Raw genomic sequence first — 21,516 nt, 5'->3', positions numbered from 1 at the left:
TATTATTTATTTTGTTTTGCTTTATTAGTTTGGAGTGCGATGCACTGAACCACACGATAAAGCCTCTATCCACTTAATTATTAATGAAATCAATGAAATAAAAAAATATATTAAATTAATCGGGACGGTGTTGCATGATTTGACCAGCGGACCAGATGATTTGGTTCATTTATCTATGTTGGTTGATCTAACAAGACGCCACGATCACATTTTGTTAGATATTTGGTAACTTTATTTGAAGAATTCGAGAGAAAAATAATGTATTTAATGCTTGATGAGGCCATATTATGACCTAATTTTTATGTGCGGACTCTTAACGTAGCACTACGTGCAGCGGATATTATTTCTGAGTTATTTTCAAGTTATTTCTGAATTATTTTCAATAATCTCGAAATAACCCAGCAATAAATAAACCACGGGTTATTTCTTAATTATTTCAGGATTATTAAAAATAACTCAAAAATAACCTAAAAATAACTCAGGAATAACCTCCGCAGCACGTAGAGCTACGTCAGGAGTCCGGACAGAAATGCGCTCCATATTATGGGGCGTGAGCTTTGGCTCAATATTAAATATACATTTGTGGAAATCCTGAGGAAAAACAGAAATAGAAAGGTCATATTTTGAACCAGAGATTTCTGCCTGGAAGGAACCGCTAAATATTAAAATATCATCCATCTTTCATTAGCAACTATCGAAGTAAATGTTAATTGTAATTCGGATTAAAAGTGTAAATTAACATCGAAGGAGAGTTTACTCACGAGTCATGACCTAAAATTTTTCAAGAATTGTGAGCACATTTGTCACCCCCTATATTTTAACTAATTTTCTTTTATCAATTAATACTCTGATTTTTGTTTTGCCTCATAAGCTTAAATACTTTATAATAAATTAAATTTAATTATATTTTTTATTTAATGAGAATATTTATAATAGTTTTTAATTTTTTTTTATAGAAGTTGAAAACATTAAAATTAAATACTCATCGCCCTTCAGCTTAAATTTTGATTCCGCCATGAGCGCCAATTTGTGCATCCAAATTACATGATAGTGGCCCCATTACACTTAAAATTTATATATATTAATGATAAAACTTGTGTTATAGCCCACTTATACCAATTTTAGTTCTATCCACCTACAAAATATAGTTGTTAATACATATATTGTATACACAAAAGTTATTGGCATGTATTTCAAAGCAATCAAACAGCCAGAACTACTACTAGAAGATCGAGGTGTCCTAATGTCTTGCAACCGACCGTGAAATCAAGCAACGACCGACACACTATGGCAGGAGTTTCGAATGACAGACCATGCATGCAGAGTCTCAATTGACTAACAGCACAGGCAGGGACCCCTGGTCGCAGTCAATTGGTTGATCCACTTTTGCCACGGCTGACGGGATCGACACTCAACCGGGTCTCTCGGCCGACCAACCCGTGGAGCAGTCGACACTTAGCCGATCACTTCAGCCGGCCGAACTCGAGCAAGTCGACCGGCCAGCACCATATTGAAATTCAAATTGTAATACTCAGATATATATATATATATTATTGAATCCAAAAGTGTCAAGTGAGCACACCCAAGGAATAAAGCGTACAATGAAGAGAAAGAAGAAACAATAATAAACAATAAAGAGTGTGTAGCACCTTTATTATGAAGACCCCAACCCCCTCTTTATAGACATAGGGTATTGGTCCTAAAAAAATACATATCAAGCCCCTCATCATTAGCTTTTTGAGGGGTTTCTTAATAATTACAATCATATTGAATACAATAAAGGCGTTCGACTAATATGGTCGGTGAGAAATTAGTCGACCATTCGTTCCCCATTTACTCTATCACTATTTGATCTGGGTAACATTATCTATCAACCAGTTCAAATAAAGTCGATCGTTGTTTGGGGGATGAAGTCTTTTCATACATTTGTCAACATCTGATCTATTTGGTTTGTTGCTTCTATGTCTCTTCTCGTCAACATCCGGTATGTTGGTCGCCTGGCGACCACCCGTCGTCGATGGCTACGGACGATCGTTCATGGCACTGGTCGTCCCTTCCCTTTGAATTGTCTGATTATATCGCGATTTGTGCATTGTCGGCACTATTTTTGGTTGAAGGAGTTGCCCGTTGAAAGCTGTCGGTCGCCGGAATTGAAATCTCGCACCCGCTTTGGAAAGACGTTTAATTTACACATATATATATAATTTAGAAAAATATGAAATCAAACTGACCTCATATTTTTTATAGTTTAAATGAAAGAGCGTTATACCTCAAATCACGTATCTATCTCGAAGGATAAACGCAAGACTTGAGAATGAGGTTCGACAAAAAAAAAACTAAGAAATATATGACATCTGTTTGTTCTGTGAAACCGTTTTTTTTGCCGACAAATTCCACTATTTAATACGAAGAATTAAATAGGGTTTATATTAAGCTGGGCTCAGACAAGCTTCCTATTAGGGCAAGCCCCCATAGTTAATTACATCTTAGATAACTGAATTCACCTAAGAAAACTCTCGATAAAAATCAGAGAATATTATCTTCAAAGAGATCAAAATGATAGGACTTTTCAATGGTATCAGACAAAGAGGTGTGAAAGGAGAATGATTCAAATTTGAAATATTTTGTTGTAGAATCCAAAGGAGGAAGAACTAGGGGATGTCATAGATCCGGAGGAGAACCTCGTGACTTCCCAGTCTATCCTATTGTTTGGCTTCATTTTAGAGAGAAGTATTTGAATATTTCATTCTGCCAATTTTTTTAGTTAGGGCTTACATTCTTGTGAAACAATCACACAAATAGTCTGAAAGATGTGAGGATTTAGGTTGTGATGAATGTCAACCGCAGAATCCTAAGACGAGTTAGGGCTTATATTGTATAGCAAAACTGTACAAAGGGCTAAAGATGAGGTGAGGATTTATGTTGCATAAGAAAATTAACTCGAATTCCTATGGCTTGGTTGTTTAATTCTAAGGAAGGAATTTGGTTTAACTGATGTATACGTGTTTTGTTGTTGAAGATAACAGTGATGCTCACAATGTTAGCTCCAATCTTCTTGCCGTGACGAGTTTAAGTTTTCTAATGCGTCAAGTCATGATGTCAAATCACATGACCATATGGTTAAAGTTCTTTAAATATTATGGGGCATGTTAAAGTTGATTAGAGCGATACTGATGATTATCCTACGGTTCCCTCGTTCTGATACCACTATTTTCTATTGGATTCACTTAGTCCAAATAAATTTACTAAACTCAACTTAATGAGTTCCATGCTTTCATTTAAACTGTGGGAAGTCTCGTTAGCAACCGTAGGTTACCTCCTCTGAGAGATTCCCGATCATCTGATAGAGACGTCTTAATTTAATTACAACTGTGGTTTTTGTGATGTTTGTGATTAAATTTTGAGTTGTCTTATACTTTAAATGTTGTGGCAGTAAATTTTATATTGGTTGATTTTAATTTTAGTTTTAGTTTTGGATTTTGCGACTATCCTAGCAGTTTTGGTTTTCATGCAGGGTGACATCGTTGTTTAACATGCAAGTTTGTGTTTTTGTTCATACATGCAGGTGAGTAAGTACAGTAACGCATTAAAAAATAAAGTACAAGAAACTAGAAATGCAGGTAAAATAAATTACAATAAATTACATATTAAAAGCATTTTATGTAAACCGGGGAAATACGTCATCTTCAACCATCTTCAACTAAAACTCAAAATGCATGCAAGAGTATTTATATATTAAAAGCATTTTATGTAAAGCGGGGAAATAAGGTTCTGGTGATCTACCAAATCCTAAATCATATCTTGGTGAGGCCTCATTAATTCAATTAAGGATAGTTTTATTAAGCAAAATATATTAAGTTTAGTAGACCTCCGAGGTATCCCTCCGAGGTATCCAAAAGATTATCCAAAAGATTAGAAGAAAGAAGCAGATCCATGCTTCCCTCTCACCGCGTGGTGAAAAGTCTCGAGTACTTAATAATTCATCCTGTGAATACCTCCAATGCTCAGTGAATATTGACGTTTCAATTATCCCTAAGAGTAAGGTGATTATTATTTGTCATTTAATTTAAGAATTATGTGGGTGCAGACCCTTAATGGGGCAAGTTAATGTTATTAAGACACTTAGTTAATTTTAGTTTTAACTCGGGCTTGTATTATTTTAAAGGTGTTCAATTTCTAGTTACATTCACTTTTCGAATCCTCATTTAACCAAATTTGATTTAGTCTAGGTCACTACTACGCCTTTAAGACCTTGGTGGATATAATAGTAATTTTTGAAAGAAATTAAATTTTAAGTGATAATAATTCATTATCAAAACATTTTAATGTCATTTGAACACTAAAATAGGGGTATTAAATTATTGAGTTATTGACATTCAAAATCATACCCCTAAGTCTAGGATCATTTAATTTAATAGTCTTCCAAATTTTAATAATTTAGGAAATTGCAAACTTATTCTTTAATTAAGAAAAAATGAGATTAGTTTCTACCAATTAATTTGTTGTGTTTCAATCATCTGAACATGTTAATTAAGATCAAAGATTGCCCATTTCCTCTTCTTAAATTAAGCCTAAATGTTAATTAAGACTAAATTTCTAAAATTATAACTTTACCCCTAAAGCTCTATCACTTAATAATTCATCAAATTTAATTCAAATGATTTTGGAATTTTTATCCTACCTCACTAATGAATCAATTAAGACATCAGAGGAGAAAATGTGATTTTTCAAAATTTAATTTAATTTATATAATTATTTACATGCAAAAATAGGATTTTTTAAAGAAAATTTAATAACTTGATGAAGATAAAGCCTAATAACTTGAAATTTTTACAGAAAATAGAAATAGACCAGAAAAACGTTTTGACCAAATTTCATGATTTTTTGAGTTTCATTTCAATTATTATAATTATTTTAATTTCTGGAGTATTAATTAATTATAAAATATTTTAAATATGTAAAATTAAGTTTTATATTTTTATTAAATCTCTCCAAGGTCAAAAAACCTAGATAAATAAATTTTAAATTTTTATGATTTTTATTTGAATTATTAGAATTATTTTAGTGAGAAATTAAGGAAAATCCATTTTTAGCCTTTAAAAATTATTTTTGAGCTTTAAAATTCAATAGCTTCATTTATAAAATTAGTAAAACTATTCTAGTTGCTCCTAAGGGCTTAAAAAATAATTTAAAATATTTTCATGAATTTTATTAATTTTGTGATTTTTTTTAATTTTCATTATTTAAATGTTTAACATATGCTTAAAAATGAAATTTTTACTTTAATTATAATTTTATATTTAGAAAATTTCTTTAATCACAGTGTACTCCCAAAAACCAATTTTATAATTTTTTCAGTTATATTTTAATTATTATGATTATTTTAATTAATTATTATGATTATTTTAATTGTTAAAAGAGGCCTTTAACTTAGAAAATTAAATTAGGTTATCAAATGAACTCCAAATATTTTGAAATTTCTATGGGGAGTCCTATGAAGTTTAAATTACAGTGGAAAATTAAAATCAAGTCATTTAAATATTTCTTTTTCCCAAATTAATTTCTTTTGTGTTTCAGGATTTTGTGAAAATTAGGTGTGTTCTTAATGACTTAGCTCATGCCAAATTTTTTCTCGAGTTCTCTACTCACAGTGAACTTACAAAGACTTTCTTAGATTTTTCTAAATAACATGCTAATTACTATGATTTTATATGCAAATAATAGACATAAACTTGAAAAATAATGATATCTGTCTAGGGGTCTCTTCTGACTTTGGAAAAATCAGAGAAGTTCTCTGGAAAAATCAGAGAAGTTCTAGAGAAGTTCTCCCATGATAGAGGCTACAAATGACCCTAATGGCATGCCATGGTGAAATACTTAAATGCATGGAGAATCAAAATACTTAAAACCATACTTAATTAATTTAAAATCACACTAATTAATGAAAAATAACACATGCATCAAATAAACTTCAAATCATTTCCATATTGTTCTCTTATGTTCACTGAGCACTAAGATATTTTTCTTTTGTTTTTCTAATTTTTTTACACCAAGCTATGGATTTTTGAAGTTGGCTGAATTAAATAAATCTTAAAATCCCTGATTTTTCTACTTATCCTACGCGGTGCGACCTCATCCTGCGGTGGCTCTTGTGTGGCGCGCTCTGGTTGGACGTCGCCTTCCGCGTCAGCTCTACACTTTATGCACTGCTCCGTCGTTTGACTCCATCAGGGCCATCCACTTGATACATGCACGATCGAACGACACTCCTCCTTCTTCCCCAACCGGTGTGAGCTCGTGACCGTTAACCCTAAAACCCTAGTTTCTTGAGCTACACTCAACCAAATCACATGGGGTTTGATCATATAGACTCGTCTAAGTAAGAAAAATACATTCGTGCGGTAAACATGCCATGAAATCAAGTGTACATTAATGAAGAATCAAATGAAGCTCAGAATGAGGGGAAGAACTTATACCTTAGTATGAGAGGGGAGGCCTCAATTAAATGTGCTCGGCACACTCGTGGAGGTCTAAAAAGCCTGAGGATGAAGTTCTAAGTCGTGGTGAACTGCCTAAGTTGAAATTGATTGAGGCGGATTTTAGGTGTTGGTCTTGAGCTATCTTGGAGGTTCTGTATGATGGAGCTTTTGTGGGGCTTCTTATTCTCTCACTGTGGTGAAGGTTTGAGCAAGTTTAATTTGATTTTGGTTCAGTGTGGAGTTGTGGTGGAGTGTTCTGTTTTCGACAAAGATTTGAGCTCTGAAATTATACTCCGACAGGGGAAATTAGGGCAGCGAAGTAGTTAGGTTGCACGAAGGAGGTCTTAAGGAGGCTGTGGGAGCAATTGGGCAGGGTCTCTTTGAGAAAATTTCAGCACCTAAACTTTGGCCGTGAAGAGGCCATTTTATAGCCATGGTCGGAGAGGGGAGCTCAGGGCCTTGCTTTGGGTGCAAAAGCTTGCTGAGGTGGTGAGCTAAGCTGCGCAATTGGCCAATGGGAGTGAGACAACTCAGATGGGTCAATTGGGTGATGATTTAAGTGCGGTGGCTCTCAGTTTTGAGGTGCTCCGACGACTAAGCCTGCCGGCAACGACAGGGGAATTGCTTAGGTGGCTCAGGAACCTCAAAGGAATCTGTCACAACAATTAATCACAAAAGGAATCTGTCACAACAATTAATTTGGGCTGGTGATAGGTTTTGACAAAGATGTATTTGGCTTAAGCAATTTAGGAAACAAATCCCTTGATTTAGGGACATGGCTCATCTAGGCTGGGTTAAGTGGATCTAGCTTGGTTACCAGGACCAAATAGTTGGTTGTAGAAGTCTTGCCTTGGTCAATTTGACATGGCTAGGTCAATTTTGGTGCATGGGTCCAATGTGGGTCCAAATGGCCAAAGGTTGGGCTTGGGTTAAGCTAGCAATGACTTTTAGCCCAATTAATTGATCAACATTGTGTATATGATTGTAATGAAGATTTTTTATAAAGGGTTGAAATGATTTTGAGTTCAATTGGGAGTTCAATTTGAAGGATTTTAGGATTTTGGTCAATTTGGGCATGTTGGGCTATACTTGGGTGTAGGTTGGGCTAAGTCCAAATTATTTGTTGACTTAAGATAATCAATTTGGTGGAATTTGGGGACATTGCCAATTTAGGGCAAATTTGGGGACTTTTGGACTTGGGTTAAAATTGAATGCAATCGAGGCTTCACAAAGGCCAATTAAAGGTTAATTTGATGTGTAGGATTGTTATGAAGAGTTTTCAACATAAATTGTGGCAAATTGAGTAGGTTACATGGTTCAATTTGGTAGGATTAGGTCATAGGGTCAAAATTAGGGGTTTTGATTTAGATCAAAAATGGGCTAAAATCATGGGCTAATTAGGCTTGGATTATGTTTAAATTGATCATATGAAAGATGAATTTGAGTTTAGAATTGAAATTGAGGGAAATTTGGGCCAAATTGATGGACATTTGAGGTAAATTTGGGAAAGTTGGGCCTTTAAAGGCAATTTGGGGGTTTTGGTCAAAATGATCAAATTGGTCAAATTGGGTTCAATTGGAGGAAACATTTGAAGTGATTTTAGAGGTTTTGGGAAAGTTTGGGGCACCAAGGGTAATTTTGTAATTTTGGCAGTTTTGGGGGTATTTTAGTAAATTTGGCATTTTTGAGTGGTTTTGGGTAATTTGGGTATCTTCAAATGATTTGAAATGATTTTTGAACAAATTTTGATATTTTGGGTGAATTTGAGGATTTTGACCAAAATTAGGGTTTTGAGGGCATTTAGGAAATTTTGGTGGATTTAGGGAAAAAGACCAAGTTGGAAATTTTGGTAGAATTGGGGTGCTATCCACCCTATTGATCTATGGACCAATGGAGCTATGGACCAATGAGATCCTAATGAGATCCTCATTTGGGTCCTTTATGTACTTGTCTTAGCTAAACCCTAGCCTAGGGCCAATGGGTCTAGGGGACCATCAATATGAGTCTCCTAAAAAATCAAGGGATCAAAGTCAACAATTTTAAGTTCAGGGTTGTGAGTGATTGTGGGTGAGAGTAAGTGAACTAGCTCCAAACCAACACCAGGGTCAACCATGAGGTCAGGCAATCCAGGGGGACTCTCATTGAGCTCCCTCATAGTGACCCCACCTACTATGTGCTAGAGGTTAGGACCAATATGTGGAACTTCAAGTTGAGCAAAGAAGATGGTAGAATTTCGGATGGTGAAGGTTCCTTTTCTAGTTTTCTAGGAATAGTCAACAGGAAAGTTCTATGGCTAGACCCTAGGCTACTGAAGAGGAAAACTAAACTTCATCCAAAAGTGAGGTCAACATGCATAAATATACTTTTTGTATGTATATTTAGTTTTTCGATTCCATAGAACAAAAGAAAAAATCCATAATAAAAGAAAAAATTCATAACAAAAGCCAATAAATATAGGAAGATTGAGTGAAGCTTTATCTTTATCCATAACCGTAATAAATTTTTTTTAATTTCTTTTCCTTTTCAAGTATAGAGAGTGAAGATTTGAAATACAATTTTAATCAATCTTACAAAATTTAGAAGGAAGTCCCTTTTGGCTCTCTCTATGTAAGAGTTTCATAGACACATAAATAGCCTTCTAGAGACTTATTTTAGCACAAAAATATTTAGTTGAAGTAAAATTATAAAAAATTCTAGATATTAAATACCAAGATGATATTATTAGCAAGATCCCTAGTTTTTTATGTTTTTGTTTTTTATGTGGTGATAAACTAATTAATAACAAATATCAATGTATTAGTAAGATTGTAAGAAGCGATACAATAAACTGATAAAGGAATTGTCAAGAGATATTAATTTTGATATAACATGTAATTATCATGAAAAGAATTGCGTAAGAATAAGAATTATAATTGTGTATTTTAAATGTATAAAACTCTATAAGTATTTAAAAGTCGTGAACTTTTATGAAAATATTATTAATTGAGTCCCATTTGACATAAAAGAACATAGAAGTAAGATAATTGAGATCAAGTGCTTTGGCATATCTATTATTGGAATATATTTATTTTGTAATCAAATCTTAGATTTATTGTTAATATTAAAGATTTATAGCCAATTATGTAGTCAATATATTATTATTTTATATTTCAAGACTAATTGTATAGCCTTTGTATTGCCTCTTAATATTGTTTTATTTTAGTACTACAAGATAGTGTTCAAGAAGGTAATTAAGTTGAGCAAAGGTTTTGGGTTTTGCTTAAGGCTTTACATGAGAGATCAAGAGGTAAAGAAGTGTTCAAGAAGAGCAAGGTTGGGAATAAATTGGGTTTTCGATGGAAATTGAGTGACTGTGGAGTTCAACAAGACTTCATAAGGATGAAGGACATTTTTTTCTTAGTTTTTAGCTTGGGGATCAATAACATGAAGTTTCTTCTTCTTCTTCGATTTTAATTATTGATAAAGAAATCAAGAGTAAATCAAATTAATTATATCCTTATTTTATTCATGTATAATCTTATTTATTTTTTTTGAATTAGATTAAATTTCAAGTTTGGCTTATGATAAATGTGGCATGAGATATTTTATAAAATATTTGTTAAACAATAATACGAGATCTAAGTGCAATAATAACTAGCCCTAATTTCTTCTTGTGGATGTAAGCACCCTTATGACTAACCATCTAAACTTGTGTGTACTTGCACATACATATTTACTATTTTTCTAGTTTTTTTATTGCTCATCTATTAATGTTGTATGCTTCTTGTATTTTTTTTCTTTGAGGGCAAGATATTGTGTATAGAAGAATAAACCATTTGCTTATTACTTCTTGATATAGAAATATGTATATTCGCATTTATTTTTAAAGCATAATTTGTGCATAATTATGAATGCTTGTAATATATATATATATTTCATATAACTAATCTTTCTTGATACACCATGATTGTTCAGACATTTTTTTGTTTCTAATCTATAAGAAAGAAAATTTGTGTCCTTATTTTATATGGGTTTTATATGGGTTTTTTTTTTTGCAGTAAGAACTTGAAATAGTCCAACTTATTCCATATCACAACATCTTATTTGAATGTTTGTTGGGAGACTACATTTGGTTAAATCCTAAATTCAGTGTTTGTAACAAGTTGGTTTTATCAATGAGTTTCAGAATTTGCAGAATAATGATTTTGAAAGTCAAGTTTGATAGGACTAATGATAATATGGATTCGAATATTAGAAGAAACACATGGAAGCCATTTTGGTCTACATGAAAGCAGCTAAGAGTAGGGGTGTAAACGAGCTGAACATGCTCAGCTCGTGTTCGGCTCGTTTATATTTCGAGCTCAAAAAGTGTGTTCGTGTTCGGCTCGTTTGCTTAACGAGCTGTTCAGGAAGAAAAAGTCAACAACCCTAATTATATAGTCATAAGACAATAAATGTTTCAGCAAGATTTAAAAATTATTATTTATATTAAAACATCATTTGAATCTAATTTAATAATTTTTATTCTATTTTCTTAATCAATATTTTAATTGGTTATAAATCTTTGTAGCCTTGTAGTCATTAAATTTTTCGAGCCAAAACGAGCCGTACACGAATGAACACATCTTAGTTCGTGTTCGGCTCGTTAACTTATCGAATGAAATTAACGAGCCGAGCATGAGCTTCTTAACGAGTCGAACACGAGCTGTTCGTGAACAACAAGCCGTTTTGACAGCCCTGCTAAAAGTTCAACGGGAAGAATAATTTACCAAAGTTTTAAATACATATGATAAATAAGGGATTATAAAGTTGGCACAATGTACCTTGAGTTTCTCTTAAACGAGAAAGTACCTTGTGAGATAATTTAAGAGATTACTAGTCATGGATTTAGCTAATTAAAATTTGAACAAATGGTCATGATTAAGCACTTACGCATGATAGAATTTATTACAAGGTTAAATGTTTTGGGTTTATGTCGTTTGAATCAGATAGTTTGAAGTATAATATGAATTGTTGTTGTAAGGTTGTCATGACCTTATAAAATCTTATGGTTAAGTGGGCTAAAAAACTCATACCATTATTATATTAATTCATTTTTAGAATTGCATGCACATTTTGTTAGAGCAAAAAAGTATGAGTAATAATTTTTTTTTTCATAACCTTAAATCTAATGCCATTTTTTAATAGTTTTCAAATTTTTGGAGCATAAAAAATTTGATTCTGGCTAAAATATCTCAAGTAATTCGAATCAATAAAAAAAAAAGGTTTTCGCAGCACTTTATACAAACATCCACAGCGGTGAAAACCCCTACTATGTTCTTTGCAGCGGTTTTTAAATCGGTGTAATTACTAGCGCTACAATGGATTTTAATAGTAGTTTTAAATTTTTTTTACTTTTTTAAGATATTTTTAGCAACATTTTTTAAATGTGTCTTCAAATAAACGCTGCCATAAACTTTTTTTTTTAGTAGTGCCCTCATGTAGCCTATTAGAGCAAAATGATTAGACAACATAGGAGGCCTATTTTTATAGGAATGGGAGCATAAGTCCATCCACTTGTTGTTAGAGAAAGTCTTAGTTAATTTGGATATAATAGGAGTGCTTACTACCAATTTGGTTATTGTACCATAAATAAGACAATCATTCACTAAAGAATGTCATTAGAGTGGCTAGACAAAAAAACAACCAATTATATACACAGTCTTATTGTACCAATTATATACACTAGTCTTATTGTATACAACCAATAAGACAATCTTTCACTAAAGAATGGGACTCACAAATTAGTTTTTTGCACAAATATATATATATATATATATATATATATACATACTTTTTTTTTCTTTTCAATTTTGGCAACCAAAATCAAGCCTTTGCTTTTCTCATTGTCCATGTTCCCTAGTTGGTCCAATTTGAAGACTAGCAAGACCAAAATGTCAAACATAACCAAATGGTGACATTTGAGCTACCATTACAAGTCACCTTCTCTTTTGACTAATTGTCATATTGTATTCATTGGTTAAACTAAAACAAATCTTCAATTATAAATAAATATCTATTATATAAAGCTTATACTGATTAACTATTTCAAGAATATTGAAGAAACTTTTGAATTAGCACTAAATAATATAGTTGTTTAAGGCCGACATAGTTTTTCTATAAGTAAAATCCAATTAATACAAAAAAAAAATGATTAAGATTTTTAATTATTACATGGGAGGCAGGTAGAATCAACATGAATTTTAAATTGGAAAACAATTCTCATATATAAATATTTATATTCAGATGCAAAATATGTTATATGAAACAACTATTAAAAATGCTAAATCAAATCATAAAATTTTATTAACAAATATGGTTTGAATTTCTATGAGGGTGGATCTCATAACTAGGTTTCTAGGATAATAGTCAACAGGAAAAATCCTATGGCTAGAAATCCTATGGCTAGATCCTAAGTCCTAAGGAGAGGACCTCAAAATGAGGTCAACAAATAGACCCCCAATAGGTGTGGTGTGGTGCATAAGCACACCACGCGTATTGATGTTGACCGAAACGATCAACAAAACCAACATCTATGGATTTGAAGTTGGATTGAGTTTGAAGATTTGAGACTTACGCAGATCTATGTAATCTATTTGACAGGAAAAAACAGACTGCGTTCAGCCCACACCTATTATATAAAGATAGATTGTGTTTTTTTTTTATTTGCATTCAACAAAATTAAAATCTTTTTTGAAGATAAATGATGTCGTGGATAAATAAGCGATTCATTTATCGATCTTTTTTAGCTAAGAGAAAATATACACTTCATCGGACTAAGAAGTCGTGCAGTGTCAATACTTCTTGGACGCCGACACACCCCAGATACGTCCCAGACACGTCCCAGACACGTCCTTGACATGTCCAATTTAAATAGTATTAAAATACAAAGGGGACATATACACATGTTTGGTGTAGAATGTAGATATATTAGTGTTTAGCTTTCTTTTTCAAATATTTTAGTGTATAGCTTCCTCCTGGCAAGTGTGAAAATATCTATCACATAAATTATTCCTATATTTCAAATAAATTTTAGGGGGGTTTAAGTACATAACCCCGAACTTCTTATATATTTATCAATCTAACACCTAAAGTTTCATATTTACATATATAACACCCAGAGCTTTGACGTCACATAAAAATATTCACGATATTGGCATGCATGTAAATATTTCCATATTTTAAGATTTATTCATAGAAAATTAGATTTTTAACATCTTATCAAAGTTTGCATTAATGTTAAATATTCCAAAGTAAAATGTACATTTTGTGGCTATAGTTTAATGTAATTGTGACACCATCATAAGAGATCATTTGATAGTTAATCATTTAGCATGGTGTCTTATCGAAATAAACGAAGTTAAAGATGTTCCTTGTACTTTGTATGTGATTATCCCTAAATAGAGGAAATTACGCATAAGAGTTTATTTTATTCTATTTTTTTTAATCATTAAAGTGGCCTAATACATAAAAAATTTGGCATCACTTTTCAAATCCAAACTTTCAAGAGTTTTTATTTATACACAAATATCGGATCATAGTAATTCTTAAATTAATTTTTTTTGTAATTTTTTCATAGGAATCAAATCCACCAGCCGAAGTGGTTGAATCGGGTCTAGCAGCGAAGGTAGCAGAGTTAAGACCATCAACTGAAGTAGCGGGGTTGGTTATGCCAACCGAAGTAGCTAAATTATTCTATCTAGTAAAGAAAGAAGATAAAAAAATATTTATTGACATTTGTATATAATAAAGTTACTATTTGTGACATATGAGCGAGCTTTCCTACAAATAGGGGTGTAAACGAGCCGAACACGAGCTAAGCCCAGTTTGTTTATATTTCGAGCTCAAAAAGTTTCGGCTCGTTTGGTTAAAGAGCCGAATACGAGCCGTTCACAAACAAAGTCATTTTGACAAACCTAATCACATAGCCATAAGATGTTAATGATTGAGTCAAGATTTAAAACATTATTTGAATTTAATTTAATAATTTTAATTATATTTTCTTCATTAATAATTTTAATTGATTATAAATCTTTGTAGCCTTGTAGTCAATTAAATTTTTAAAAAATACTACTCATCAAAGATATATATATAATTGATTAGTAGTATTTCGAGCCAAAACGAGCCGAACACGAATGAACAAATATTTGTTCGTGTACAACTTGTTAACTTAGCGAACGAGCCGAATACGAGCTGCTCGCGAACAACGAGCCGTTTTGACAACCCTACCTACAAATAAGATTGATCATTCTAATATAGAAGGGTATCAGAAGGGATTTAAAGACTTGATAACTCTTATTTTCTGAATAATGAACAATCAAGAATTAGTATTATATGCCTTTCTTCAACTATCAAGGGGAGCATATGTCATAATTATTATGTAATTATGTGCCTAACATGTAAATTTTCATATTTACTTTTATAACGTTTTAGTATCATAAATCTATATATATAAAAAAAAATATTACTTTTAAAAAATTAACGTTATATTTGATGTATAGTTTAAAATTTTAATGTTATACATGTATATATATATATATATATATATATATACATATATGTAAATATGAAAGTTTAGAAAATAAATATGTAAATACATAAAAAACTGTGTGATATGTACGTAAATGCTCAAATTTTAAAGTAAATTGATTTATATAATATTTAAAAGATAAATTTGTCTAAGATGTCTAAATTTCTCTTATTTTATATTAAAATATAAAAAAAGTAAATTAAAATAAAACTAAAGTGAAAAGTTCCAATCCCCCTTTTATATATATTTTGGTTAAAACTAAAGGTGCGTTTGGGACGGCTTATTCACAACTTCTGCGCTTTGAAAACATGGCTATGGCGTTTAGTTTTTGCATTTGGAGCGAGTCCCACCAAACACACTTTTGTGTTATAACTGTACGTGGCTCGCGCCCTCATCCACGCGGGTTAGCGTTTCGATCTTTTTTTTACTTACCTACCCCCTGTCGTTGTCTTCCCCATCTCGTGCCCTAGGTTACTTTTGATTCGCTTCTCTGACCTCGTTATGCCTCTATCATGCGTGTATTGCTTTTATCTTTATGTTTTCCTCTGAGGTTCGTCATCACTGTGCTCCGTAAGTATTTACCCTTGCTTTTCTTGTGATCTGTAAGAATGGAGCATTGCATATGGATGGCTGTGAAACATTGCGGATGATTGACTCTTCTGATTTAGGATGAAACGTTTGTAGTGAGATATACTAGTCGTTGTGGTATATATATAGAAATAAAATAGGATAATGATCTTTGATGAAGCGAAAAATAGAACGAGCAAATTCACGCCAGAAAACAGTAACACAACTAAACACACAGATTTACATGGTTCGGCAAATTGCCTACGTCTACGGAGTTGCATAAGATTTTACTACTTTAGGAATTTACATCAGTCGATCGTCTCGACTTACAAGAGGAATCTCTCACTTCGTTGCTCTTTTTTTCTCTCTTTTTTTCTCTCTCTATATCGAGATACACCGAAGAAACTCTACACAGAGATACACCGAAGAAGATAAACATACAAGAAAAATAAATCAAATTTCTCTTCTGCCACAAGCCACCAAGAAGAAGCCAAGGGAAAACAATCTTCTTCTTCTTCTTTCTTTTTCCTTCTGCAGCAATGAACTATTTCTTGCACTTCTGTTCCACTCTCTCGTGAAAGTCCTTCCACTATCCCGTGGAAGTGGAAACTACTGAAGAAGAACACAAAGGGTCGTGCTGTTAAAAAAAAAGGAGCCGTGCGATCCTTTTATAGCGAAGAGGAGGGAGCGAAGGGATGCTTCGTTTCACAACAGAGGAAGACAGAAGCGGTTGGTGCCTACGGTTGGAGACAAGAGCGGGATCGCGATCTCTCGCGATCGGGAGAGCGAGAGCGGGAGGGGGTCCAAACCGGGCTCCACACTAACAACGTTTTGCGTGCGAATTAATATGTGAAGCATTGAATAACATTCTTTTTTTATTTTGATATCATTTTCATTTTTTTTTATTGAAATCCCGATTTTTTATGTGACATTTCTGTGGTAATTTTGCTTCATCATTTTCTGCTTATACTATCTGGGAGAAATTCAGTTTGTTGAAGCCATGAAAAATCATATGAAAGTTATAGGCATTACTCCTGTTTCATTTTTTTCTATGACAGTCAGCTCATCTGGATAAGCCGCTCATCATCAAATTCTTAAAATAAATTATTTATCTAAAAAAATTAGATAAATTATAGCTGCCCCAAACAGAACTTAAATATCTATTTTTTATCCCATAAATCTTCACTCTCATAAAAATATTATATCCGAACCAAATGGTCTGAATTGCCTCACACCATCAAATATATACCACAATATGATTTACGTCGTCATCGAGTTGACTCCGAAGCCCCCAAGCCAAATTTCAAATGCCGTATTTATTTTCCCCAGGAAAATTGTGGTAGGTCTAGAAGATGTCTGGATGCGACAGCTAAAAAAATAAAAAATCCCGTTTTATTTTTCCACCTTTTAAAATAGGTGATAAGTTACTAGGTTCACCGGCGGTAATGCCAACTCGTTATCCGAGATAAAGGATTGCTCGTCCGATCACAAATTTTTTAGTCATAATGCATGTAGGAGCATCATTTTCGGTCGACTGAAGAAAAAATTAAACAAAATTGTTCCCCGCCTACGCCACCATCCGCCCCACTCCCTCCTCCTTCTCCGGCGACGGCGCCTTACTCGGAAAAGTACCAGAGAGTCAAACGAGTGAAACTGTACAGAAGGTAGAAACCATGGATTTGAAATACCCCGACGATTTCCGTTGTCCGATCTCTCTTGAAGTGATGTCGGACCCCGTAATCGTTGCATCCGGCCACACCTTCGATCGCTCATCAATCCAGCGCTGGATTGACTCTGGCCACCATACTTGCCCCGTCACTAAGCTTCCTCTCCCTCCCCACTCCCCTCTAATCCCTAACCACGCCCTTCGCTCCCTCATCCACAGCTACAACCCTGTCGTTGGTAGAGAGAGCAGCAAGCGTAAACCCTCGCGATCGACTGACCAGATATGCTTCCTTTCATCCCTCTCCTACCCCGCCTCCGCCACATCACTTTCCACTCTGCTCGGCCTAGCGAAAGACGAACCCGCTTTTCGTCGCGTTCTTTCCGATTCATCAGCTCCTTCCATTCTTCTCCGCCACGCCGCTTCTCCGGACTCCCCCGACCTGCAGAACCTCGCTCTCCGTACTCTCATATACCTCTCCCTCGACGGCGACGACGCTCGAGTCGGCCTCGTTGCGGACGGCGCCATTGACTCACTTGCTCGAGCTCTAGCCTCCGGCGGACCTAACGTTTCTCTCGCCGCTACGGTCCTAACCAGCCTGGCCGTCGTCGAGGTCAATAAGTGCACCATCGGAGCTCACCCTTTCGCGATACCAGCTCTATCGGTCCTTCTCCGTAACGGCAAGGGTCGGGATCGCCGGGAAGCTGCTACCGCGCTCTACGAGCTCTGCAAGTTCCCGGAGAATCGCGGCCGAGCTGTGCGTGCTGTGGCGGTGCCAGCTTTGGTTTACTTCGCAGGTGATGGCTCAGAAAGGGCTGTTCAGGTTCTGAGTTTGATTGCAAAGTGTAGAGAAGGAAGGGAGGCTATGGCTAATGTTGAAGGGTTTGTTAGGGTTTTGGCTGGAGTTTTGATGGAAGGTACCGGGAGAGGGATTGAGCATGCGCTTTTGGTGCTGAACTTTGTATGTTCTGATATTGAAAAGTTTAGATGGGAAGCAAAAGAAGAAGGGGTTCTGGAGATTTGTTTGGTGCTTATTCAAAAAGATTATGGGAAGATTGGGAGGAATGCTTTGGCTTTGGCTACAACTATTGAGAAGGGAGAATTTGTTGGGTTAATATGAATCTCTGCTTTTCATGATCATGGAGACCTTCCATCTGTTGTAATTTGTGGGGGAAGCTGAGGAGGTGGGCTAGAGTTGGTCGTGTAATTGTTAAATGAGCGCTTCCTGAAGCCCTGCTTTGAAAACTACTGTATAAAAGGTGATGTTTTGCTCTTGTTTTAGGCATTCCTTCTTCAAGCTCTGTAAAATTGGAATAAATAGTTTTGTCAATATTGAAAAGGCCATAGCTTGTTTCTCAAAAATCTAAACGTTTTTCATGGGGGCAATCTTAATCGAAACTTGCAGATCATCTTCCTCAAATGCTTCGGTAAGTGTCTACTTTGCCTTTTTGGTTTGCATCTTGATATGATTGAGAAACATGGTTTTTGGTTTGAGTTTCCCGGTTTTTTTGGCTTAATTAGTTCATGTTGTCTAAATTTTCTTGCTAAATATACGCCACATTATCATTTTTCTGGTTTTGTTCCCTCTATGTTACGGCTTTGATTCATCTCCACCAAATCAATAGTTTTTGTGGAGAGGATGCATTATTGATTGTAATTTAACTGGGACGGTAATGTATGATTCTTTTGTAACGTTATTGACATGCCAAAGAGAAACAAGTTATGTGATTTTATTTCATTTTGAAAATTTTGTAATGCTATTAGTTTTATCATATTATTCAGGAAATGGATAAAGTTTGTGTTCAATGTTTAGTCTTATGAATTAATGTTGTAGGAAGATTTTATACTAGGATCTATAATTCAATATTGCTTCTTATAAGGTAATATCTAGTGGAGAAAGCTGTGCCTCGTAACTCAAAAGGACATGAGGATTTAATGCATTGCCCTTTGAGGTAATTTGTCTTTTCAGAAATACATACCTTGGTATATATTAATTGCTTTCTCATTTTTTACTTTATGAGTTGTCTATTGGGTATTTGCAATTTTGATGCTACCTGATGCCTCTGTCAATAAGAAAAGTTGCTTGGAGTTTTGCGGGAAAACATAACATATCTTAGAACAGTTATAGATATAGATTTCTTTGTGCTAAAGAACAAATTTATTAAAAAATGATTATTCTGAGACTGACTCTGCAACAAGGTACAATTCTATTTAAACATGTGTTAGGTGGCGAACAGAGGTCTTATTTTTTTGAATTCTGAATGTCCTTCTGATATGAGTTGACAACCATAGATGAAATTTTCTGATCATATTATTTACCCTGTCAAGATCTTCATTATGCTTTCTGTTGTGATGGAAAAATATTTACAGGAAGCAAAGTATTAAATATGATGCATAATACTCAATTTTGGGTTGTTTAAGTTGTGAAATTTAGTATTCTTGTTCAGTGGTGTTATCGCCCGCCCTTTAAAATCTCATTAACTTTTTCTTAAATTTGAATTATTACAGTGTGCTTGAATGTGATGAGTTTTATAAACGAAATGCATGCCTCAGTTTTAGCTCAAGTAGTTTTCATGGCATTCACTCATGTACCACAATTAGGGTTGTAATCAAGCCGAGTCGAGCTGAGCATATCATAAATTAGACTTGGCTTGGTATAATTATAAGTAGTTTATATTCGGCTTGAACTTGTGTCAAGCTTTCATATGTTGTTTAAGCTTGACTTGTTTATATTTTTTAATACTTCATGATTACTACTTGATTTGTTTATGACAAGTGAATGGGTATTTAATGAGCTAAAAATTCAAAAGAATATTAATATTTTTATATAGAAATTATAGTAGATAATTTTACAAATCTATATAAATGAACAATTTAATAAATCATATAAGAAATTGAACTAACCCATATGATCTTATCTAGTGCCTACAATAGATAGTTTTTCAGAAAGATAGAGAAGAAACATGAAAACAAGAATAAAAAAATCCGAAGGAACTTATACTATCAAATAGCTCATAATGCAAACCTTTTATCAATTTATATAATAATATATTAATATTAAATATAATTAAATAAGTTATAGTTAATCAATTTATTTTTTAAATAATATATCATATATGATACGAGTTATCAACGAGATTAATATCAAATAGTTAACAAGTTGCTTGTTGAATAACAAAATAGTTTGTTCGTGAACCTAAATGAGTAAGTTTGACTATATTCATGTTTAATTTATTTAATTTTCGAGCTTTTAAAAATGTGTTTTTACATATGGAGGTCCCAAAACTGTGCAATTTACAGATAAAGCCCCAAAACATTTAATTTACACCTCAAATGCTTTGTTACCGTTGGCGGAGACGAAAAAAGCTAAAAAGCTTCAGCCACCGAAGGGGAAGGGGAAGAGGATTTGATTCTCAAGCTCGTAAGAGTTCTTTGTTGCTGATAAACATCTTATTTTCTTTTCCAAATCCATTACCAGACTAACAACTTAAGCAACAACAGTTAAAATCAGGACATTCGATTAACAAAATCCCCACCCCCAACAAATAAAAAAAAGATATATTTTTCTTCTCAACAACAGAAAAATCGAAGAACTCAAGAAGTCAGGGCGCTCTACATTTCAATAACTTTCTTCCCGGAGGGTCGCGACGAGATCTCCTCCCACCATGTCACCACATTCTTCTTCGACTTGATGAGATGGTCTTGATTGGCGATGTAATGTCCATTGGGAAGGTGAGAGAGATCGGCTAGAGTGAACTCATCGCCAATGAGAAACCTGCTCTCCAAGATGCTTCTCGTAAACATCAAGGACCTTCGCAAGCTTCCTTTCTTTCTCCTCAATGACCTTCGTGTCTTGCTTGGTTCTGTCGGCATGAGAAACACTGAGGGAGAGGAGAGAGGGCAGGTATCAGAGACGAAAAGAGAGGGAGACGAGCGGTAACGGAGTCTTTGAGGCTTAAATTAAATGTTTTGGGGCGTTTACCTTGGAGACCTCCATATGTAAAAGCCCCTTTTAAAATATATTCAAGGTTGCTTATTTACTAATTTAAACAAATATGATCGAGTTTTAATTGAGTTGAGTTCGAGTTGTTCACCGAATGCATTAGTTCATTTACAACCCTAAGCTCAAACGTTGATTGCGATATCAAACAGAAGCCAAAGATTTAAACATCTAAGAATAACATATATTATGAATTTGAATGTTAATTTTTTTATTATGAGCTTAGTCATCCACATTCATTTTGAGGCTACTAATCAGA

At 33.9% G+C, this 21,516-nt stretch overlaps 1 protein-coding gene across 1 annotated transcript; it reads left to right on the top strand.

Moving 5' to 3' along the window:
* The first annotated feature begins 17,150 nt into the window (after positions 1 to 17,150).
* Positions 17,151 to 19,016, top strand: LOC110029273 (U-box domain-containing protein 8-like). Its single transcript, XM_020731495.1, has one exon. The coding sequence runs from the start codon at positions 17,268 to 17,270 to the stop codon at positions 18,375 to 18,377; it is 1,110 nt and encodes a 369-aa protein (XP_020587154.1). The 5' UTR covers positions 17,151 to 17,267; the 3' UTR covers positions 18,378 to 19,016.
* The last annotated feature ends 2,500 nt before the right edge of the window (positions 19,017 to 21,516 follow it).

This window comes from Phalaenopsis equestris, unplaced genomic scaffold, assembly GCF_001263595.1.
Source record: "Phalaenopsis equestris unplaced genomic scaffold, ASM126359v1 Scaffold000552, whole genome shotgun sequence".
NCBI lineage: Eukaryota > Viridiplantae > Streptophyta > Magnoliopsida > Asparagales > Orchidaceae > Phalaenopsis > Phalaenopsis equestris.
Note: the sequence above shows the minus strand (reverse complement) of the source record. Positions and strands in the feature narration are given on the sequence as shown.